The following is a 24845-nucleotide window of genomic DNA, read 5'->3' on the forward strand; positions in this document are numbered from 1 at the left end:
CGGGACGCAGCCCCCGTCCTCGACCCAGGGCGCCCGGCGGCGGCGGCAGCGACTGCCCGGGGCGGCGGCGCGGCGCGGCGCAGCGCGGGGGCGGCCAGGAGGCGAGGAGGCCGGGCCGCGGCCGAGGGCCCAGGGCGCGCTTCCGCCGGGCGCCGCGCGCGCCGCGGTAAAAGGGAGGCTCGGCCGGCAGGGGCGGGGGCCGCGCAGCCGGGGACTTTCAGGAACTGCAGGAGCGGGCGGCGCGGGAGTAGCCGAGCGCCCAGCGGCTGGGCCTGAGCGTCGAGACTCGGGGCCGAGGCGGAGGAGCGGCCGCCGCGCCGGGGCCCAGCCGGAGCCGCCGCCCTCGCCCTTGCCTTCGTCCGCGCGGCTCAGAATCACCATCCGCGGCGCGGGAGACAAGCCGGCCGTCCCGGGCCGGGGGACCCGCCCGCCATGGCCACCAAGGTGAGGGGCGCGCAGCGCAGGCCCGGCCGGTCGCTCAGGCCCGCGGCGGCGCGGGGACGGTCGGGGCTGGGGCCGCGGGGAGGGTTGGGGCCGGGGGCGGCCGAGGGGCCACTCTGCGTCCTCGGTGGGGTCCCCGGGCGGGTCCGCGGCCCAGCCAGTCCCTTCTGGGCATGGGTGCGGCGGACCGTGCAGACGGCCGGGATCGCGCCGGGGGAGGGCGTCGGGTCTGGGCGCGGGTTGGGACCCCGGGTGCAGCGACGTTTGGGAAGTTTGCACCTGAGCTTGGGCTGCGGCGGGCTCGCCGGGAGGGGCCGCGAGAGCGGGACGGAAACTTCCCGCAGCCCGGGGAGGCCCCCGAGGCGACAGGCTCTCTGTGGCGTCCGGTGTCCCCGCGGCGTCTGGCGTCCCCGCCGCCCCCACGTCCCCTCCCGCTGCCGCCCAGGGGACCCTCGGCCCCGTGGGGCGGGTGGGGGTCGAGACCTCAGCAGAGAGGACGCTGCGCTTCCCGTCCCGGCCTGCGGGAGCTCGCGGCCGGGGAGAGACAGAGGCTGGGACACCCCGCGCCCCTCTGCCTTCTCTGCTGTTATTTTTTTCTTTTGTTTTGCTACCTGCTCAGTGTGAATGGTATTGCCGGCATGAATAAAATATCAAGAGGGAAATGACTGTGCTTTCGATTACGTGTTTGCCTAAAAAAGGCCCAGGCCCGAATTACGTGGTGGAACTTTGACTCCTGCTTGGTAATTGGCTAGGAGCGGTGGTTTGCTTGTTTTGCATTATTGTTTATGAAATTAGCAGTCACTCTTTGCTACCTGAATCTTCAAAAGCCACCCTCCCCCACTCCTTTTCCTTGGGCGTTTTCAGTAGTTACTTGGTGTAAAATAGTCACTGGGGAGTCATGGTCGCGGAAGGAGGACCTGGGGGAGGAGGCTCTGTACCTGAACCATTAACTGTTCTGTGATACGCTGTGAGGAGTAGGTTTACTTTTGCACTTAGTTTTTGTAGTGTCACTTTATTAGCATCAGCACCCCTTTCCCTATTTTTTTTTTTTTTTTTTGAGATCTCTGACTACTTTTGGGTTGCTAGAAACGTTATTTTTTATATTTCGATAGCTATTTGCTTTTTTTGGTGGAGTGTTAAGGTAGGAAATGGTAAGAAATGTGAAATCTGTTTAAAAGATCAGCGTTGCTTGACTTCGGTCTGCTAGATGTCCTGTGGTAAATTTTGTGCTCTGAATCCATCTAGGTGCAGCGTTTATAGAGAAGTGGGGATTCTCCTCCAGGGAACCTGTTGCTGCTGTTACTGAAATAATTACCTTCTTGTTAATATATTATTGCCTGTGCTGTGCTTTGGTTTTATTAATGTGATAGAACTTGCCACCTTTTGAACTTATTAATTTTGTGTTGACCTTTTTAAAAATAAAACTTAGGCCAAGGATTTCTAAGGAAATTTGATTTTGAGGTTTGTTGCCAGACACTCCAGAAATTACCAGTTACACATCCTAGTACACGCTCATCTTGCAACCTTAACAGCGGTTTATAGGCTGGGCGCGGCGGCTCACTCCCACCTGTAATTCCAGCACTTTGGGAGGCCGCGGTGGGCGGTTCACCTGAGGTCGGAGCTCCATACAGCCTGGCCAATATGGTGAAACTCCGTCTCTACTAAAAATACAAAAATTAGCTGGGCGTGGTGGCGCGCGCCTGTAGCCCCAGCTGCTCCGGGAGGCCGAGGCAGGAGAATCGCTTGAACCCGGGAGGCGGAGGTTGCAGTGAGCCAAGATGGCGTCGCTGCACTCCGGCCTGGGCTACAGAGCGAGGAGACTCCGTTTGAAAAAAAAAAAAAAAACCAAGGCGGTGTATGACATAGAGATCTGTCCAGTGGTGGTCTGTGTGTTTTTACACTCTGGTCTACTGAGGCATGTTACCTGTACTGTCCTTTAAGTGGAATGCAGTTTAGCAACTAGTGCAGGTATACGTAGTGAAATTTTTATTTCATAGTTAAGCCTGAACTTAATTTTTTTTTTCAAAAAATTGAAAAGTGGTTCTTGTATATTAATCTTGAATTGCATGTGTCTTTGCTTAAACACGAGCCTTAAAACATGCATAAGCACTTCCTACTTCGTTATCTACACCACTCCGAAGGCAAATTCCAGTAATTCTGTTAGTTTCTTTCGCTGTCTAATCACTGTTCCACATGGTGCTCATTTCCATGTCTACATTGTGACAGACCATTTCCATTTTAAGAAAAAGAAGAGCAATGAAGCAGTTGTTAGAAGAAGACCCTTCCTTAGTTTTCTGACATCCTGGTGATACTTGGGTCAAACCAAAGTCTCATTTTTTAATTGTCCCCAGAGAGACAAGTTGCTACTTTCCTCACTTGCCCCATATACACACCCCTTCCCCACACCTGAGTAGTTCTGTTTTTTTTCTTCGTCTTCTTCAAGGGGTGGGGAGAATGTGCTTAGTAGTAATGACTAATTTTTAATAAATGGCTCCAGTGGCACTCAGGCTGTTGCTGTAAGTATTAAGTGATGAAAAGTAAATTCAGGATCTGGATATTTTAGGGGATGTTCATTTCCCTTTGAATTTACCAGAAACTTGGCTATAGTATCTTCAGATACAATTTTCTTGTTTGTTCTTAAGTATTTTCTTAAGGATGTGGTTATCACTGAACTATTGGCATTTTAAAAAACTGCACTAGTATATTTTACAATAGAAAAGGAAATTATCATTTAGAAGAAGTAGTTTAGTTGAACAGTCCTTCACTGCTAAGGAAAGTTAATCAGGGCCAGGTGCGGTGGCTCACACCTGTAATCCCAGCACTTTGGGAAACCGAGGCAGGCGGATCACGAGGTCAGGAGGTCGAGACAATCCTGGCTAACACAGTGAAACTCCGTCTCTACTAAAAGTACAAAAAAAAAAAAAAAATAGCTGGGCGTGGTGGCGGTCACCTGTAGTTCTAGCTACTCGGGAGGCTGGGGCAGGAGAATGGTGTGAACCCGGGAGGCAGAGCTTGCAGTGAGCCAAGATCGCGCCACTGCACTCTAGCCTGGGTGACAGAGTGAGACTCTGTCTCCAAAAAAAAAAAAAAAAAAAAAAAGAAAGTTAATCAGTAACTGCACATTTTAAAGGGATTATCTGTTTTCTATTTCTAATCCTTACTCAGTAGAATGCTGCATTCAGTTTAAGTGTATGCACTCACTCAGTGCAATCAAGTCTTGTTTTACAAATATTAATACAAAACCTGCAGAGCATTTTAGTCTTGATCTTTATTGGAAGCCTCCAAAGGTTATATTTTGACCTAGCCAAAATATAACCTGTTTATATTATACGTTATATTGATAAATATTATATATACGATATACAATATATAGAATAAATACAAAATATACAATAAATATATTGTCAGTCATCATGTTTTATTTAAAAGATCAAGTCCTAGGAAAGAAATGAATTTTTTTTCAATGTCTGTCAAAGGGGACATGAAGAAAATTGTTAGTGGAGGTTAATCCATATCTATATAATTTAGCTGTAATTTCCATGTCAAAGTTAACCTTCAGTCACTAATTTGGATCCTTTTGTGCTTACATAGTCACCTTTAGACTAATTATAACAAGATTCTAGGAGTTCTTGTTGCTTTTTTTTTTTTTTTTTAACTCCTCAGTTCCAATACTTAGTTATACACATGTTACATAGCTTGTCTGGTTAAATTAAGTGGGTATGGAATGTTAAAAATAATGGTAGGGAATAAATGAATTGCTGTTTATTCCGTGTATAGGTTAGTGAGAACAATCTAGAAGGCACACTTTGTGGCATCTCCAGAGCAGAAACCTCTTTATTTGAAGACTAGAATAGAAATATCTTTCTAACGGGTCTTAAGGATTAAAGTTGATTTTTATGGTTTTTTAAATGTTTGGAAAATGCTAACCATTTAAGTTTGTATAGCAGTAGTATTTTCTGTGTGTCTTAAGTGGAGTGTGCAGTATTTGTACAGTCAAAGAAAAGTTCTGTGACGGTAGAAAGATGAACAAGTCTCATTAAAGAAGGAATATATTAGAAATCATAAAAATGTTGCAGTTTTCTACTGTGCCTTGTTTTTGTATTGACCATCTAAAAATTAAATTATAGTTTTACTTTAATTGCTTACTTAAAACTTTGTAACTTTGCAGTACTGCTGTTTCTTTTCTGGAATGCTGTTCTCCCTTGTCCTTCCCTAGGTACTTTGTTTTTAGATGTTAAGTTATTTTATTTATTTATTTATTTATTTTTTTGAGACGGAGTCTCGCTCTGTCGCCCAGGCTGGAGTGCAGTGGCGCAATCTCGGCTCACTGCAAGCTCCGCCTCCCGGGTTCACGCCATTCTCCTGCCTCAGCCTCCCGAGTAGCTGGGACTACAGGCGCCCGCCACTGCGCCCGGCTAATTTTTTTCTATTTTTTAGTAGAGACGGGGTTTCACCAGGTCGTGATCTCCTGACCTTGTGATCCGCCCACCTCGGCCTCCCAAAGTGCTGGGATTACAGGCGTGAGCCACCGCGCCCAGCCTAGATGTTAAGTTATTATTATTATTATTATTATCATTATTATTATTATTATTATTATGAAGTCTCCCTTTGCCATCCAGACTGGAGTGCAGTGGCACTAACACGGCTCACTGCAGTCTCGACTTCTCTGGCTCAAGTGATCCTTCCACCTCAGTCTCCCAAGTAGCTGGGACAACAGGTGTGCGCCACCATGCCCAGCTACTTTTTGTATTTTTTGTAGAGATGGGGTTTCACCATGTATCCTGAGCTGAGGTGATCCTTCCTCCTCAGCCTTGCAAAGTATTGGGATTACAGGTGTGAGACACTGTGCCCGGTCACATATTAGGTCTTAATGTGTCTAAGCATCACTTCCCTGGGGAAGCCTTTCCTGATGTCCCCGCCCCTGTTTCAGGGTCACATTACACACCCGACTGCCATTTTATATTTGTTTCTATAATTGATGGCTGTCTCCATTGAATGCTGTCAGCCTCAAGAAGCTGAGACTGTGTGTGTGCTCACTTTCGTATCTTCAATGACCAGTTTAAAGAGCAAAAATATTCTAGTGAGATAAGTGACTCGATTATTGAAGTAGAAAATATTAATCCCTAACTGTAAGCTTTTGTTCTTTTAATTATGTGTTTTTGTGTGTTTGTTAAAAGTGTATACAGGTACAACACAAAATTTACATCTGCACCTTAGGTATTGGCAATAATATTTTTTAAAACATAATCAATTTTACTAATGATTACATGAGAAATTGCCTCATGTTTTAAGGCACTTGGAACAAGCTTCATATTTCTGAGACTTTGAAGAGTTGTCTTTAACCTATGGGTTTTCAGAGGCGTGTTTAATTTCCAAATGTATTGGGTTTTTCTCTTTCTTGTTGGTGATTTCTAACTTGATTGCATTGTGATCAGGGAGCCTGATTAAAATCAGTACTGTACCTGGAAATTTGTTGAGGCTAACTTTATACCCAGCATATAGTCAGCTTTTATGTTTCACCTGTGGACAAAAAGAGTATATATATTATTGATGTGTGTGTCTATTCTGTATGCTGTATGTCCATTAGACTTATTGTGCTGTTCATATCTATATCCTTACTAATTGTGTTTCGCTAATTGATCTGTTGTATTTAACTGATCCTCTGTCTACTTGATGGAGATATTAAAATGGTGAATTTAAAAATTTTCTCTACATTTAGAATTAGTATTATTTTCTAGGTGAACTGAAGTTTTTATCATTATGAAGTGAACCTCTTTATCTCTGGTAATGCATTTTTTCTTAAAGACTATATTTCTAATGTTAATGTGATTAACATTCACCAGCTTTTGGTAAATATTTCCCAAATATATAAAAGCCAATAGCTGAATTTTACCTTTTTATCCAGTCTGATCTTGGTGCCTGCCTGTACAGCATTGTGTTTACTGATGTATTTGGATTTCTGTCTACCATCTTATAGATTGTAGGAGCCCACTCCCAACTTTGTGGAAGGTTTGTGTTATACATCTCTTTTTTCCAGTGGTTATCATAAGCATGGTAACATTAAGTTAAAGTCTGAAACTACTTAATATCATTAGCCTTTTCCTGAATTACAAAATGACATAAGGTTATGTAACTGCAATCATCTCCCCGAATATGATCAATCATTGCCTGGTGTTTTAGTTACATCTTTTTCACTACAAATTGGACATTATTTTTATTTTTATACAGTTAAATGTTTTTGATTTAATCATATTGTACTGTCTTTGCTTACTGTTTCTTCTTACATTTCAGTCTTTTCTTGAGATAATTTTCCTTCCACCTAAAATGAATTGGAATTTCCATTGAGAAGGTATGTTGTTGGTAAATCTCTTATGTGTCTCTTGGGTATGAAAATTACCCTGGTCTTGAAAGAGTTTTCGGTTGACAGCATTTTCTCCCAGTACAATGAAGGTATTCTTTCTTTGTTTTCTACTGGCTTTGACATTTGCTGCTAGGAAGCCAGTTATCTAATTATTGTTCCTTTGTCGGTGGTGTGACTCTTCACTGGCTGTTAAGACTTCTCTGTGTTTTAGTATTTTGCAGCTTCACTGTACTGTGTCCATGTGTGGATTTTGGTTACACAGCTTGGGGTTTCCTGGGTATCTTGGATCTGATGAAGGGTGCTACGCTAGTTCTAGAACTGTGCTGTTCAGTGGACTCTGTATGATAATGTTCTACATCTGGGCCATCCATATGGTAACTGTCTGCCACTTGTGGCTAACAAGAACTTGAAATGTGGTTAGTGTGACTGAGGAACTGTGTTTAAATTTTAATTTCAGTAGCCACATGTGGCTAATGGCTACTTTATAGGAGAGTGCAGCTCTAGCAGATTCTCAGTGGTTATTCATGAAAATTGCCTTTTCTCCATTCTTTCTTTCTGGAACTCTAGTAGCATGAAAAGGACCAGTGGAAATCTAACTTCCCATCTCTCAACCTGTCATGTTTTCTTTGTGCTTCATTCTGGATAATTTCTTTTGTTCTTACCTTCCGTTCACTATTCTTTCCTCATTCAGGCCAAATGTGCCCTTTTATTCATTCATTTAATTTTTAGTTTCGTTTATCTTCTATTTTTAGAAATTGTATTTGGTTCTATTTCAAATCTGCTTATCATTCATTATAGTTTCTTGTTCTTTGGTTATATTTTTAAGCTTCTCTTAAGCATGTAAAAACATTAATGGTTTTATGTCCTAATCTCAGGAGTCTGATTCAAGCCATCCGTTTCTGCACATTCTCACTCATGGTGCTTTGTTTTCTTGTGTGTTTTGTGATTTATTTTGATTTTTCCTTGAGTTGCTTGTTTTCCTTGGAACTTCATCTGAGGGAATTCTGTTACCTAGATTGAGGTTGTATCCTTCTAGGGAGAATTTGTGTGTGCTGATACCAGTCTCCTGGGGACATTACATCCTTGGGGTCACTATATCTTTAATTCCTGGCTTTCTGTTTTCTCAGCCATACTAGGTAGAATAAATATGGACCTGGCATCTCAGGAGAAATTTTCCTCATTCCTACTACTCTGTGTCGATGATGAGACATTTCCTTGCACACAGGTTTTCCTCTTTATCCTTATGCTGAGGTCCTTTTGGAGTCCCAGCTTGTAGCTTAATACAGGAGACTTTGTGTGTTGCCTCCCCTGTCCCCACACAGTCCCCAGAGCACAGAGCCAGGCTCCCGGGTTTGTGGAGTCTCCTAGCAGGAAATCCTGCCTCAGCACATGTGTTCTCCCAGGGTTTCTGCTTTCACTTCCTTTGTGGCCTCTCTGGAGCCTTTCCTGGAGCCTTTCCTTTCCAGCTAACTCAGCAGCATGTTTCAAAAGGTGTTTAGTTTTGTATCTTTTGCTTTTAATATTTTATTCAGCACTTCAGTTGTTTCAGTCTGGCAGTGGCTTAGGTATTAGCTTGCTCTAGTTGCTGGAACAAAATCCAAGTCAGAGCGTCTTTGTAACAGACTGTCAAGTGAAGGGTGTGGAATATGTGCATGAAAGTGTTAGTCTGATCTTTGCAGAGGGGAAAGGTGAAAAAGTTCTTAAGCATTTTGGTTGAAACCAAACCTTCAGTCAAGCTGTCACACTGGTCATTTCAAAACTTTCCAATGATATTTCTTTGTCATTTTTCTTTTGACTATTAAAAGCATGTGATAGACTCCTTATTAATTTCTAGGCATTGTAAATGCAGTGCTTAAAGATGCTATTCAGTGTGACTCAATTTTTCTAAGTTATTTTTAGTATCTGAAAATCGAGTAATATAGTAGTATTACCCACAGGGACAGTACTCAGAAATCACAGATTTGTGATTGTTCAATTAAGTCAGACACTTCAGGGATAAGTTAAAGAGGGGGAAATGCAGCTTCATTCTGTTACCTATTACCCATTGTCATCCACAGCTCATTCATTTGAACTTCAGATGTGCTAGGTCCTCTGGGATGTCAGTATGAAAGGCCTATCCTTGTACTCAAAGGGCACAGTGTCCTGAAGGAGGGCAGGCTGTCTGCAGGGGCACAGTGCAGGCTCCTGGCACAGTTCCTCAAGCCCAGAGGATTTCAGAAGACCCAAGTCTTGAAATGTCTGTGTATTAGTCTGTTCTCATGCTGCTATGAAGAAATACCCGAGGCTGGGTAATTTATAAGGAAAAGAGGTTTAATTGACTCACAGTTCCACAGGGCTGGAGAGGCCTCAGGAAGCTTACAATCATGGTGGAAGGGGAAGCAAACATGTCCTTCTTCACATGGCAGCAGGAAGAAGTGCCAAGCAAAAGGGAGAAAACTCCCTTAAAAAACCATCAGATCTTGTGAGAATTCATGAGAACAGCATGGGGGTAACTGCCCCCATGATTCAGTTACCCCCACCAGGTGCCTCCCACAACATGTGGGGATTATGGGAACTACAAGGTGAGATATGGGGGTACACAGCCAAACCATATCAGTCTGTTACTTAGTACTTTGAGTGAGTTTTAACACTTATTCTATCACTTCAGTTGCTTTAAAAATACTTCCATAGTACAGCTCCACAGTCTGCAAGTCCAGACTTTGTCTTGTCAGATCCCAGATATTCAGTTCAGCAGACATTTCAGTAGCTATTTTGTGCCACTTGGATGCTGGGCGTAAAGATTTGGATCCCCCCTAGGACAGTTGACATTCAGATATTAATGAATTGGTATATTTAAAATGTGCGAGTTTAAATTTATTTCCTAATTTAAATTCACAGTAAAAGGCTTGAAAATGTAGACTTTCTTTGTATAATAGTTGCCTATTGCGTAGTGGCTGCACATAAGAAGTTTTTTTATGTTTTAGCTTGTTTTATAGTCTCTGGATTTTAAGTAATGAGTATTTGCTGCTTTTGTAACAAGGAAAAAAAGATTGTTTTTAAAAAAATTAAAAACTTACTGTCTTTAGGCCTCTAAAGCAGATTCCCAAACTTATATACCTTCTGTTAATTTGTTTTAGCTTGTCCTAGGTTGGAAAAAATTTTTAATGCTTACACATAGTAAGGGCACTTCAATAGAAGGATGCTAATGCATTCAGGATTACAAATATTATTTTGTAATTTTCTTAAGTATGGTACTTAAGGAAATTTTCTTCTTCCAAGGGAAAAAAGGTGTCTTTTAAAAGTAACTTTAAAAAATAACTGAAAACTTACTGAACAACTAATACTGAATCTGAAGGTGTTACAAATTGTTGTTTCATAAATACATTGGTAATTTTACCTGCCACCATGCGCGCCTTCTCCCTCAGGAGCTTAGAAGAGGCAGGGTGGCTAATTCTTTGTGGTTAGGCAGGGTTTCCAGCACTCCACTTCTCCTACCTTCCTAAACCATGACTCAGATTTTAGAGTCAAGAGTTGAATAATACGATTTTACAGCTGTTTTGTTGATGCATCAGATTTACTTTGTCCTGTGACTGTCTACCAGTATTGCCGAACTGAACTGGGTCCATTTGCCCATGTAGTGGAAAGCCAAACACGGAAGCACCAGGTTTTTGTAGTGAGAAAGGCTTATTGCCAGACAACTGCGCAAGGAGACAGGAGTTGGACTTAAGTCTGTCTCTCCACGCTGGGGGCTAGGTCAGGTTTTGTACTTAGAAGGTAATGAGGCATGATCTGATTGGATCTTGCAATGGGGTGATGCTGGAGGCATGATCTGACTGGATCCTGCCATGAGGTGACACCAGGGCTTGATCTGATTGGATTTTGGATCCTGCCGTGTGGTGTCCACTTTTTTTTTTTTTGAAACAGGGTCTCCCTCTGTTGCCCAGGCTGAAGTGCAGTGGTGCAACCTCTGCTGACTGCAGCTCAACCTCCTGGGCTCCAGCGATCCTCTCACCTCAACATCCTGAGTAAGCTGGCACCACAAAGTGTGTGCCAGCACACCTGGCTAATTTTTTTTTTGTAGAGACAGGGTCTCATTTCTGTCGCTCAAGCTGGAGTGCAGTGGCATGATAATAACTCACTGCAGCCTTGAACTCCTGGGCTTAAGTGATTCTCCCACCTCAGCCTCACAAGTAGCTTGGACTACAGCTGTGTGTCACCTCCCCCGACCCCCGGTCAATTAAAAAAATTTTTTTTCTTTAGTGGAATTGAGGCCTTGCCATGTTCCCCAGGTTGGTCTCCAACTCCTAGGCTCAAACGATCCTCCCGTGGCAGCCTCCCAAAGTATTGGGATTACAGCCTCCCAAACTGTTGGTGTCCACTTCTTAATTCAGTGCTCATTCCTCATGCCCATTCCATTCCAAGTGCCCATCTGAGCACATGGATTCTGTCCATGGTTGCTCACTTAGTTTTGGGCATGCTCTGGTGATGTGACCTTCAACCTGGTGTCCATGCCAACTGAAAAGCAACTCATAACTTTGTTACATAAAAGTTGAACCAGATTAGTCTGATGCAATTCCAACGGTATGTAAAGCATATTCAACATCCTCGCAACCCCTAAAAACTCCAAAACCCTAAGAAATCAATAGCAATTAGGTTACTGAGATCTGTGGTTACAATAGGTTGAGCTGTCTGAATCATCTAAAGCCAAGATGATACCAAAAAGTATAGAGATTTTAAATTAAATTACATTAAATTTTTTTATTTTTATTTTTTATTTTTTGAGACGGAGTCTCGCTCTGTCGCCCAGGCTGGAGTGCAGTGGCTGGATCTCAGCTCACTGCAAGCTCCGCCTCCCGGGTTTACGCCATTCTCCTGCCTCAGCCTCCCAAGTAGCTGGGACTACAGGCGCCCGCCACCTTGCCTGGCTAGTTTTTTTGTATTTTTTAATAGAGACGTGGTTTCACCGTGTTAGCCAGGATGGTCTCGATCTCCTGACCTCGTGATCCGCCCATCTTGGCCTCCCAAAGTGCTGGGATTACAGGCTTGAGCCACCGCGCCCGGCCAATTTAATTTTATTTTTGAGACAGAGTCTCACTTTGTCACCCAGGCTGGAGTGCAGTGGTGCAATCTCAGCTCACTGCAACCTCCACCTCCTGGGTTCAAGCAGTTCTCCCGCCTCAGCCTCCCAGGTTGCTGGGATTACAGATGTGTGCCACCACGCTCGGCTAATTTCTGTATTTTTAGTAGAGACGGGGTTTCACCATATTGGCCAGCCCAGTTTCAAACTCCTAACACCAAGTGATCTGCCTGCCTCGGCCTCCCAAAGTGCTAGGATTGCAGGCATAAGCCACCACGCCCGGCCAAGATTTAAAAAATATTCTAATATTCACTTCTATTAGAGTTCCATTACCATATAATGACTAAAAGCAAAGTTTTCAGCCTTTTAAAACCGATTCCCTTCCTTCTTTTTTTTTTTCTTTTTTTTTTTTCTTAAATAGAGTCTTGCTCTGTTGCCCAGGCTGGAGTCCAGTGGTGCAAACATGGCTCACTGAAACCTTGAACTCCCACAGGGAAGCAGTCCTCCCGCCTCGGCCTCCTGAGTATCTGTAATATGGTTAGGCTTCATGTCCCCACCCACATCTCATCTTGAATTGTAATAGCTGTAATCTCCAAGTGTGGGGAGAGACCAGGTGGAGGTAATTGAATCATGGGGACAATTTCCCCCATGCTGATGGAGCTGATGGTTTTATAAGGGGTTCTTCCACCTTCACTCAGTACTTCTTCCTGCCACCTTGTGGAGAAGGTGCCTTGCTTCACCTTCACTTTCCATCGTGATTGTAAGTTTCATGAGGCCTCCCTAGCCATGCTGAACTGTGAGTCAATTAAACCTCTCCCCTTTATCAATTACCCAGTCTTGGGCAGTTCTTTATAGCAGTGTGAAAACAGACTAATACAATCTGGGACCACAGACATGCCCCCCCCCCATGCCTAGCTGTTTATTTTTTATTTTTGTTGAGAAGGGTCTCACTCTGTTGGCTCAGGCTGGAGTGCCGTGGCGTGATCTGGGCTCACAGCAGCCTCGACCTCCCAGGCTCAAACAGTCCTTCTGCCTCAGCCTCCCAGGTAGCTGGGACTACAGGCATATGCCACCAGAGCCAGCTAATTTTTAATTTTTTTGTCGTTGTTGTTGTAGAGACAGGGTCTCTCTATGTGCCCAGGCTGGTCTTGAACTTCTGGGCTCAAACATTCCTCCTGCCTCAGCCTCCCAAAGTGCTGGGATTACAGCCATTCCCCTTTTTGATAAGTGGAAACATCTTGTGCGCATTCTGTCGTTTTCATTATGAAAGTGATAGTGGTGATTCTCTAAAATGCTACAAGTATTAAAATTTGTTTTCAAACTGCCCTGTTCTCTGATTCATTAGGACTCTGCTATACAGAAAGATATGGCAATGGTAATAAGCTTCCATCTGAGAGAGAAATTGAACTAAAGCCCATCAATATTTTACAAGCGATGATATTTCCTAAGGGTTAGGAATTCGTGGTAGAGCTGTGGTACTCTAACTAGCTGCATCACAGTCACCAACCCGGGGAGCTTGTTCAATTATCCAGAGTTTCTGATTCAGGAGGTCTGGGGTGGGGCTGAGAACACACATTTCTACCAGTTCCCAGGTGATGCTGATGCTGGTGGTCTAGGGACCTAACTTTCAGAACCACTGTTGTGAGGGATGGAAAAATAAAAGGAAGAACTTGGGTTCTGTCCTTGGCTGGTCCCTAAGATCTGTGAGGCTGAAAAATGGGTGGCTGCCCTAGCATGCTGATGCAGCGAACACTTGTGTGCTTAAAGGATTCTTTTATTTAACTGGGTTCAAATGATGCAGAAAATCAAAGATCAGTAAAATATTCTCAGAAGCTATTTAGTGTCTCACCAACTTGTAGTGTTGTCAGTAACTTTTCAGTTCTTTTGATTTATCATTGGTATTATATGCAAAATGTCTCAACACTATTAGAATCTCAGATTACTGTGGAGGCTGGTTACTGCTCTTCCTATTGCCTTTTAAGTTAGCCAGAAAACATGCGATACAGTTTAAAAGAGTGATCAGTCCAGATTTATTTGCATTGCATAGTATGTTCCTACCGTGATTATATAATGAAAATAACTTTTGATTCACTAGGAGAGATTGCTACCTGAAAGAATCCTGTTCTTAAATTATTTTATAAGTCAGATAATACATGCCTTTGTGTAAATCCAGTTTTTAATGTTATTTGTGTCATAAGTGCCCATACCTAATTTTGATGAATTTGAATTTTAGCGGCTTCATTTTTCCTGTTTGCCCACTTAGAAGCTTTAAAGAAGTAAAGAAACAAATGTTTGTCAAAGCCAGAAAAAAAGAATGGGTATAGCCCCCAAACTAGATAAATCTACCTCTGAATAATCAAATCAACCCATGCATTATGATAGGACCCATATGCATGAAGGCATGGGCATGCTGTCTGTGTTCATATGACCTGCCTCTGTAGAATCAGTAAGAAGTAACGAGTGTCTAAACAAGAGCAGGGCAGCAGATCGTGAAGCCCTTGTTGGCATTTGAACAAGGTGGCAACTGAACTGCACTGTTCTGTTTCTTGTGGGATCTGTGAACAGCATATGCTGTACCATGAATTATGGAAGGAACACTTGTAATTGTTACTGGCTGTGGTTAACATTAGAATATTATTGTGCATGAACATCAAGAGATATTGACAGAAATATTAAGTATGTTACATTGCTACCAAAAATCAAATTTTGTTTTTTTGAGACAGAACCTCACCCTGTTGCCCAGGCTTGGAGTACAGTGGCAGCTCACTGCGGCCCCAACTTCCCGGGCTCAAACAATCCTTCCACCTCAGCCTCCCGAGGAGCTGGGACTACAGGCATGCATCACCATACTTGGCTAATTTTTGTATTTTTTATAGCGATAGTGTTTTGCCATGTTGCCCAGGCTGGTCTTAAACTCCTGGGCTCAAGCAATCTGCCCACCTTGGCCTCCCAAAGTGCTAGGGTTACAGGCATGAACCACTGTGCTTGGCCATGGGTGGTTTTTTTTTTTTTTTTTTTCCATTCAGTCTCTCTCCAGAATTTACACTGTAAGTGAAAATGCATGTACATTTTTCTATCCAAACAATTTACAGTCTAATGGAGAACACAGGCACTTAGATATCTTCAATTAGGTGTACCGTTGCTATGGTAGAAGTATATATACATAGTGTACAGTGAGACAGCTCAGTATTTGTAGTCAGAAATAGACCCTCTAACCTTTTTCCCTCCATTTAGCCATTGGAAACGTAAGAGTAAAAATAAATTTATATCAATAAAGAGGCTATAGTGTGAAAATTTTATGTGGAAGTGCTAGTTAAATATTCTGACATTATGTTATTCATGGTGTAGAAGAGGATGATTTCTCTAGGGAATGGCGTTAAATACTTGAAGGCATGTTTAGTTCGAGGTCTCATTTAAAGAGCTCCTATTTTAGTGACTGACCTTGTGGGACAGAAAGTGCATTTTAGAGAAGTGTAAATGTCCAGTTTCCCTGGTTGTGCTCTAAAATTTTATCTGGGACTAGTTACACTAAGCCAGTCTTAGGAACCAGTGAACGTTCGAGGCAAGTAATCTTTCTGTGCCCAGGCTTGTTCTAAATCCTTTGTGGCCAAGGACATAGCATCTTGAAATGGTTAAGATGGATCTGCTCCTTTTGATTTCCAGGTAAGCTGTTATTTGGTGTGTTTTGTTTACCTGGTTTGCAATACCCAGAGCTTATTCTAGAGAAGGGATTCCCAGCTGCTGAATTGTCAGGGATCTTTAACTCTTTAAAATGTATATAGATTCAGTTAATAAAATACAGGTTTACTTAAAAACACTGGACTTCATAGTACCATTTTGGTGTTAGGTATCAATGAATTGTCCTTGTGTATAATTACTGTTATTTGTGTGTGGGGATGTGTATATGTAATGAATTAATGTTGAGGTCATTGGCATTCCTCTGTGATTCATTATAGCTATTACATAAAAGCCTATTTCCTTCATTAGTGTTTTGTTTCTCTTGAATTTTATATTTAGAGTAAAAGAGAAATTGTGTCTTTTATTAGAGATGCAATGAATGAATAAAATTAGTTCTACCTGATTATGAAGCATATGTATTTTCATGTAATAGTGGTGGTATAGCATAGAGATTAGGAGCCTGGGTTCAAATCCCAGTCCAGTTATTAATATATTACTTTGGAAAGTTACTTAATGCTTCAGTGTCCTTATCTGTAAAATACAAGTAATTGAATGGATTCAGGTGTGAATTCCATTGCATAGTCCAAGGGGGGGGGAAATTATAATTTTACTTTTCTGTAATAATTTCCAACAAATTACATCCCCGTCCTGCTGGGGAAGCAGACTTATAATTAGTTCCCAGGCCGCCGCCTCTTGCCCAGGGTTAAGCATAATTTGAGGGTGGGGATGGTAACCTAGTGCCATGGCCTTGGAGGTGGGACCCCATCTTGCCCTCCGGTCTCCTCTCTCGGCCTTTCCTGCTGCCCCGCAGTTTAGTAGCTCTCTCCACCACTTCTTGCTGTGCTACTTGAGGGCATGGGAACCACCTTGCTGGTTGTGCACAGTATTGGGACCCGAATCTCTGCAAAACTCAGAGCTTCTTAATGTGATACAGAGCTGTTTGGATTCTCCTGTCCCCTCCAGTTGTTTCATGGTTTCACTAGGGTTCTGAAAGCAGGTGAAAAAAACAAGACAGCCTCACTGGGAAGGTGACACTCAGGTAGAGACCTAAGGGAAGGTGGCGGTGTCTTTGCATCTCAGGAAAGAGCAGACCCTCAGGGTGGTGCTTGCGCAGTGAGGCTGGAGCTGAGGGAGCACAGGGAAGAGGGCCTGCTCCCTGGGCTGGGGAGGCCCAGGTGACCACAGGGGCTTTGACATTTATTTGGCAATAAAACCATTGGAGAGTTTTTACCACACCCAAAATGATTGACTTTTACAACTTCTTTCTTTTCTTTTCTTGTCTTTTAAGAGTTGAGCTTGCCTTTATTGGCCAAAGCTAACTGCAGGAGTTAACACTCATTTCGCTTTGATACTGGATTTAAGCCTTACTTTATGCCTTCTTAAAACTTAATTGATTGTATCTTATTAAAGCCACACTAGGAAAGTCCTGTGCTCCATTTAAGTCAGTCAGTAAGAGAGCATCAGAGGGATTGACACAGTATCCTTCTCTACATCAGGAATACCCCAGTCACATCAGCTGGGAGAAAAAAATTTGTAAATAAATTTTTAAAAACCTCTAATATCTTGAATTTGAGATTCTGTCTGATACAGAATTTCAGATTATGTTTCCTGGGTATACTGAAAGTGAATACAGACAGCCCATCAGACCATTTGGCTGTTACCATTATCACGCTGTTCACTCGACTGGTGGCCACCTAGACGTAAGCAAAGTGCTTTCAGACGGCTAGATTTCTGGCTGATGAAACCATTTCTGATCAGCGAGTACTCACTGCATTTCTCTTCCGATGAGGGTCACTGTTTGCAGGTTTTAGTGTAAACTTCCTGAAGCCCGAGCAGTCTTGAGAGCAGCAGTAGAAGAAAGCATCTGGAACCCTGAGAACTGGGTCAGAATGCTCTTATGGGCTTAGAAGAAATAGCATCATCTTGGCTTAGAATTTGGAGATTCAATGAATCTTTATTCTTTCCTGGTTCTATTAAGTGATTATTTTTAATATGAAGTATATCACTGGAATTTCATATTACTCGTGCTAAAAAATTCCACATCTGTGTGTTTTAATTTAGGGTCTTTAAGATGAAGAGCATCCCGGGCCGGGCACAGTGACTCACGCCTGTAATCCCAGCACTTTGGGAGGCCGAGGCGGGCAGATCACGAGGTCAGGAGATCGAGACCATCCTGGCTAACACGGTGAAACCCCGTCTCTACTACAAAAATACAAAAAATTAGCCGGGCATGGTGGCTGGCACCTGTAGTCCCAGCTACTGGGAGGCTGAGGCAGGAGGATGGCGTGAACCCAGGAGGCGGAGCTTGCAGTGAGCAGAGATCGCACCACCGCACTCCAGCCTGGGCAACAAAGCGAGACTCCGTCTCAAAAAAAAAAAAAAAAAAGATGAAGAGCATCCCCCAATGATTAAGAGAGAGGCACAAGATGGAAATACAGATTTTATTACCTGCAGGCCCTGGGAGTACACAGCATGCCTGGAGGTCACACACAGGATGGCCCGGGAGCTTGAAGGTCAGGAATCATGAAGGGAGTGAGAGAGACCCACGTAGAGACTCATGGGCCAATGCCTTCATGGGGTCCAAACAGGTTTCCCTCAGGGAGGTTTAATTGGTTCCAGGAGGTCACACCGTGACTGCACAGCCCATGTGGGGTGTGAGGGTCGGGGCCAGTGAAGTAGGCTGTGTGTAGCTTTCCCATGGGGAGGTGGTCGCCAGGAGGAAGTCACCTAAGGCAGGATTCTGGATTGGCCATGTTGAGGAACTGGGAGGAGGTGTAGAACTGCACCCTGTGCTGTGTCCAGGGTGACGGAGCCCTGCTTCTGCTCTGAGAAGGTCCCACTTACCTTCACAGTGCATGCTGAGGCAACATAAAATGATAAGAATTTACTACACTGTGGCTTTTTAAACTATCATCTCAATGGTTTGGCGTGATTCAATATTTTCTATTTTAACTTTCTATTTATAAAAACTTTAAACATGGACAAAAGTAGAACAGCACAGTGACACTCGCCTGTGTACCCATCACCCGCCTCCACAGTGATCCTGGCCCGTTTTGTTTCCTCTAGCCCCCCCTCCCCTGTTTTCCCCTTTCCTCATTATTTTGAAGCAAATTCCAGATGTCGTTTCATGGTAGGTATTTTAATATGTATCTCCAAAACTGTAGACAAGTACTGTAATTCCTGTTATACTTAAAAATTCAGAATAAATTCTTAATATCTTCAAATATCCAATCTATTGGTAATCAGTATAAACATATTCCTAAATTAAGTTTGCTGTGTAGATTAAGTTGCTTGATAGTATTAAGGCGAGAACAGTGCCATCTCTTACTGGTTGGCATTTGTATGAGTCTGCCTGTTTTAACTGAGCAAGTTGTAGAGAGAATGCCACACACTGAGGCTAATTCAGGAGTTCTTTATTGCCAGTGACCGAGAGATGGCTAGAGCTCAAAATTCTCTCGCCCCGTAGAACGGGCTAGATTTCTTTTTATACCTTGGTCTAAATAGGGGAGGGGGAGTCTAGCTGAAGCAATTTTTACAGAAGCAGAACAGGCAAAAAATGGAAAGATAAGTGGTTACAGAAACATTTACAGGAAAATAAACAGTTCCAGGTGCAGGGGCTTAAACTCTCACAAAGCAATAATCGCAGGGGCTTTGGGTACCATCAACCGAGCGTGTTCCCGGGAGCGACTGGTACAGCTTGTCTTAGGATCTTATCAGTAAGTGCATTCCTGGATGTGCTTGGAGTCAGCTTGCACCAGTTATGTCCTTAAGGGAGGGGGTTCAGGGGGCTGCAAAGAAACCAAAATGGAGTCTGTCCGGCTCTCTCAGCTGAGAGAGTCAGTCAGGTTAAAACAAGGTAGGGTATCACATGCCCATGTTAACGTAAAACAGATTTGCCACAGGTAATGTGACCATACAGGTAACATAACCTAACAGTTAAAAACTATATGCTTGTCTTGCTTTTATCTTGTTGACTCCAGTGCACTTATCAAATCCTCATGATGCAGCTGCCCAGTGGATTCACCGTGACCGCTGCCTAGACAGAATCGATGTATCAAGACACGGGAATTGCCATGGAGAAAGAGTAATGCACACAGAGCTGGCTGTGCGGGAGACCTGAGTTTATTGCTCAAATCAGTCTCCCCAGGCATTCGGGGTCGGAGTTTTTAAAGATGATTTGGCGGGTAGGGGGTTGGGAAGTGGGGAGTGCTGATTGGTCAGGTTGCAGATGGAATCTTAGGGGGTTGAAGTGTGAGGTTTTCTGAATGTCTTCTGTTCCTGGGGGGGATGGCAGAACTGGTTGGGCCAGATTACCGGTCTGGGTCGGTGGAGTGCAGGGTCTGCAAATATCTTAATCACTCATCTTAGGTTTTATAATAGTGATGTTGTCACCAGGAGCAATTTGGGGAGGTTCAGACTCTTGAAGCCAGAGGCTACATGACCCCTAAATTGTAATTTCTTGTAGTTATTTTGTTAGTCCTGCAAAGGCAGACTGGACCCCAGGCAAGAAGGGGGTCTTTTCAGGAAAGGGCTGTTACCGGTTTTGTTTCAGAGTCAAACCATGCATCAAATTCTTTCCCAAAGTTAGTTCCAGCCTACACCCAGGAATGAGCAAGGACGGCTTAAAGGTTAGAAGCAAGATGGAGTTGGTTAGGTCTCCTTTCTTTCACTGTCGTAATTTCCTCAGGTATAATTTTGCAAGGGTGGTTTCAAGGAGATGAAGCCCTTCTAAGCCTTTCTGTGCCGCTTAGTTGGTGCCAGCAATGGGAGGATGCTTAGGACAAGGGTTGAAGAATTGACGAAAATGAAGATTGCAAAGGAAATACAGTTAACCCTTGAACAACATGGGGGTTAGGAGCACCGACCGCCTGCCCAGTTGAAAATTCAAGTATAGCTTTTGACTCCCCCAAAACTTAACTACTAATAGCCTGCTGTTGACTGGAAGCCTTATAACGTAAACAGTTAACACATATTTTGTATGTTATGTGTATTACATACTGTATTCTTACAGTAAATTAACTAAAGAAAATGTTATTGAGAAAATCATAAAGAAGAGAAAATATGTTTACCACTAAGTGGAAGTAGAGCATTAGGCCTTCATCCTCATTTTCTTCACATTGAGTAGGTGGAGGAAAAGGAGGGAGGGGTGGCAGAAATAGAAGAAACGGTGCATGTAAAGTGGACCAGACCTGTGTTGTTCAAGGGTTAACTGTACTGATTATCTTATTTTAACTTAAAATGTATAATGTGCATTTACTCACCAATCCTTTGATAGACAGCTGTGGTCTTTGTGTAGTTCTGATTACAGTGCTAAGTGATCCATTTTGCATAGTCCATACTCAATTCATGGCAATTCTCATTTTTTGTTTCTTTTAGAAGAGCTTAAATAGTTTGAAGACAATTTCAAAGCATCATGAGTACAGAATTCTAGATTTTAAAAAATTATTTCCCATTTGTCTTTTTTTTTTTTTTGAGATGGCGTCTCACTCTGTTGCCCAGGCTGGAGTGCAGTGGCATGATCTTGGCTCACTGTAACCTCTGCCTCCCAAGTTCAAGTGATTTTCCTGCCTTAGCCTCCCGCATAGCTGGGATTACAGGCACATGCCTCCTCGCCTGGCTAATTTTTGTACTTTTAGTAGAGACGGGGTTTCACCATGTTGGCCAGGCTGGTCTCAAACTCCTAGCCCCAAGCTGTCTGCCCACCTCAGTCTCCCAGAATGCTGGGGTTGTAACTGCCCAATGGGTTCACTTTGCCTGCTGCCTAGACAGAGCCGATTTCTCAAGACAAGGAGAATTGCAATAGAGAAAGAGTAATTCATTCAGTACGGGAGACCGGATTTTTATTATTACCTAAATCAGTCTACCCATAGAGTTTTTAAGGACAGCTTGGTGGGTGGCGGAAGCCAGTGAGCCAAGAGCGCTGATTGGTCAGGGATGAAATCATAGGGAGTCAAAGCTGTCTTGTGCTGAGTCAGTTCCTGGGTGGGGGCCACAAGATCAGATGAGCCCGTTTATTGATCTAGGTGGTGCCAGCTGATCCATCAAGGGCAGGGTCTGCAAAATATCTCAAGCAATGATCTTAGGAGCAGTTTAGAGAGGATCAGAATCTTATAGCCTCCAGCTGCATGACTCCTAAATTGTAATTTTTAATCTTGTGGCTAATGTTAGCCTTACAAAGGCAATCTAGTCCCCATGCAAGAAGGAGGTCTGCTTTGGGAAAGGGCAGGCTGGAGTGCGGTGGTGCAATCTCAGCTCACTGCAGCCTCCACCTCCCAGGTTCAAGGGATTCTCCTGCCTCAGCCTCCTGAGTAGCTGGGACTATAGGCACACACCACCATGCCCGGCTGATTTTTTGTATTTTTAGTAGAGATGGTGTTTCACCATGTTGGTCAGGCTGGTCTTGAACTTCTGACCTCAATGATTTGCCCACCTCGGTCTCCCAAAGTGCTGGGATTACAGGCATGAGCCACTGCGCCTGGCCGTCATCGTTGTTTTAAACATCTTTGTTTTAAACTATGAATTCCCAAAGTTTGTTCAGCCTACGTCCAGGAGTGAACAAGGACAGCTTAGAAGTTAGAAGCACGATGGGGTCAGTTAAGTTAGATCTCCTTCATTGTCTCAGTCATGATTTTGCAAAGACAATTTCAGGATTACAGGCTTGAGCTACCGCGGGTGGCCCTTTCCCATTTGTCTTTTTTTTTTTTTTTTTGAGATGGAGTTTTCCCCTTGTTGCCCAGGCTGGAGTGCGATGGTATGATCTCAGCTCACTGCAACCTCCACCTCCCAGGTTGAAGTGATTCTCCTGCCTCAGCTTTCCGAGTAGCTGGGCTTACAGGCGTCTGCCACCATACCTGGCTAATTTTTTTGTGTGTGTATTTTTAGGAGAGATGGGGTTTTGCCATGTTGGCCGTGCTGTTCTCGAACTCCTGACCTCAGGTGATCTGCCTGCCTTGGCCTCCCAAAGTGCTGGGATTACAGGTGTGAGCCATCACGCCCAGCCCAGTATTCTTAACTATGATTTATTTTTATCAGCAGTTCCTCTTCAGGGCAATTTCTCTTGTAGATTCATGCAGCTAACGTAAACCTCACCATAGAACTGCAGCTGGCTTTTACTGCACCGCAAATGTAGGCCCCATTTGTCTAACTGTTGTCTCAACTACACTTACTTTGACAGTAAACTTTTTAGCCATCTACTTAGATTTCTTGGAAACAATTACTCTTTTTTGAACTCATGTTTCATTAGCTATGTAATAATTCAGTTGCATGGCTACAATAATAACTTACTGTAATCACAACTGGTTCGTGGTAAGTATGTGACTCAGTTGGTGGGGTCAGAATTGCCCCTGTGTACTAGAGAGTATCCTGCTAAATGCAGGAGCTCAACATGCCACATATTTTATACAAAGCATAGAGAGCGTTGGTGAATCTGGTAACATGACTGTGTAGAATACAGGCTGTGTGATACTCTTCTATTAGTCATAGTTTTGAGATCTATGGCTAGTTCTTGGGGTTGCTTAGGTTAGAGTATGGTTCTTGTGGACCCAATGTTGGACTTCGAAAAGAATTGATAGTAGATGCTGAATTTGATACTGTTTTGTTCTTTACTCTTGTAACTTGATTGACTCGACTCCCTTAATAAATCAGTATCCTAGTGCCATATCATAATTTACAAAATGATCAGAGGTGCTTTTGTAACACTTTCAGTGTTTAATGGTTTGCAAGAAGGGTCAGCTGGAAGGCACGAAAGATCCTGGCAAAATTCTGGTGAGAGGTTCCCGTCCTGCTGCGCAGGTGTCCCTTACGGCCCCCCTGACTAGATTGTCTTTGGCTTCTCTGCCTTCTCATCTGATGAATCCCTCATGTGGTCCCCTTTTCCCAACTCTGTCGGCTGCTGTTAGGCAAAATCTCTTCCTTTGTCCAAGTATGATTCATTCTTCCATTTTTGTGTAATAAACTTGAAGTTAGCTCTTCAAATTGTATTTTTCCTATTTAACTCTCTTTGGCAGTATTTTAACCATGTCCTTAAGCCTACCTTTGTGGTGCAGTAAAAGCCAGCTGTAGTTCTGTGGTGAGGTTTATGTTAGCTGTATGAATCTAGAAGAGAAATTGCCCTGAAGAGGAACTACTGATAAAAATAAATCGTAGTTAAGAATACTGGGCCGGCGCGGTGGCTCACGCCTGTAATCCCAGCACTTTGGGAGGCCGAGGCGGGCAGATCACGAAGTCAGGAGATTGAGACCATCCTGGCTAACACGGTGAAACCCCATCTCTACTAAAAATACAAAAATTAGCCGGGCATGGTAGCAGGCGCCTGTAGTCCCAGCTGCTCGGAAGGCTGAGGTGGGAGAATGGCGTGTACCCAGGAAGCGGAGCTTGCAGTGAGCAGAGATGGCGCCCCTGCACTCCAGCCTGGGTGACAGAGCGAGACTCCGTCTCAAGAAACAAAACAAAACAAGATTACCGGCCTCATGCCAAGTGTGGCTTAAAGCAGAGACCCGCATTCCTCGTGGAACCTAGTTGTATGTGTATTTATGTCAATGACCTTAAGGAGAAGTATTATTTTGAGTAGCTTAAAGATCTGTATGTTTCACTTTATTAATGTTCTTTAAATACTTTGATATAAAGTATTTAAATTCTTTGAAAAGGCCCAGAGACTTGCAGATCATCTAGGCTGACCCTGTCATTTTTCATGTATGAAAGCTGAGAGCTGGGAAATAAGTATTCAGTGTCTTTCACCTTACACAATAATTCATGGTTATGATGGTGACTTGAGTCATTAAGAGAAGATTCTTCTTGGCGGAGTGTGGTGGTTCACACCTGTAATCCCAGCACTTTGGGAGGCCAAGGCAGGCAGATCACCTGAGGCCAGGAGTTTGAGACCAGCCTAGCCAACGTGGTGAAACCCAGTCTCAACTAAAAATACAAAAATTTGCCGAGCGTGGTGGCATGTGCCTGCAGTCCCAGCTACTTGGGAGGCTGAGGGATGAGAATTGCTTGAACCTGGAAAGTGGAGAAGTGAGCCCAGATAGCGCTACTACTATACACCAGCCTGGGCAACAGAGCAAGACTCCATCTCAAAAAAAAAAAAAAAAAGATTCTTAATTATACTTTCAGAGTAAGCTTTTTATGAAACTAGGAGAGTCTGTAGGTTTTTTTGTTTTTGTTTTTGTTTTTGAGACAGGGTCTGGCTCTGTCACCCAAGCTAGAATGCAGTAGCATGATTTCAGCTCACTGCAACTTCCACCTCTTGGGCTCAGGTGATCCTCTGACCTCAGCCTCCCAGTTAGCTGAGACCACAGGTACGCACCA

At 43.5% G+C, this 24845-nt stretch overlaps 1 protein-coding gene across 2 annotated transcripts in view; it reads left to right on the plus strand.

Annotated features, from left to right (window-relative positions):
- The first annotated feature begins 220 nt into the window (after nucleotides 1-220).
- The window catches only part of SNX9 (sorting nexin 9), a 123228-nt gene continuing 98603 nt past the window's right edge, over nucleotides 221-24845 (plus strand). For both annotated transcript variants that reach the window (XM_028847289.2, XM_028847290.2), the window contains exon 1: nucleotides 221-444. In XM_028847289.2, the coding sequence (XP_028703122.2) occupies nucleotides 433-444 (12 nt within the window). In that variant the 5' untranslated portion in view covers nucleotides 221-432. The remainder of the gene's footprint in view (nucleotides 445-24845) is intronic.

Source organism: Macaca mulatta, chromosome 4 (genome assembly GCF_049350105.2).
Source record: "Macaca mulatta isolate MMU2019108-1 chromosome 4, T2T-MMU8v2.0, whole genome shotgun sequence".
In the NCBI taxonomy this organism is placed as follows: Eukaryota; Metazoa; Chordata; class Mammalia; order Primates; family Cercopithecidae; genus Macaca; species Macaca mulatta.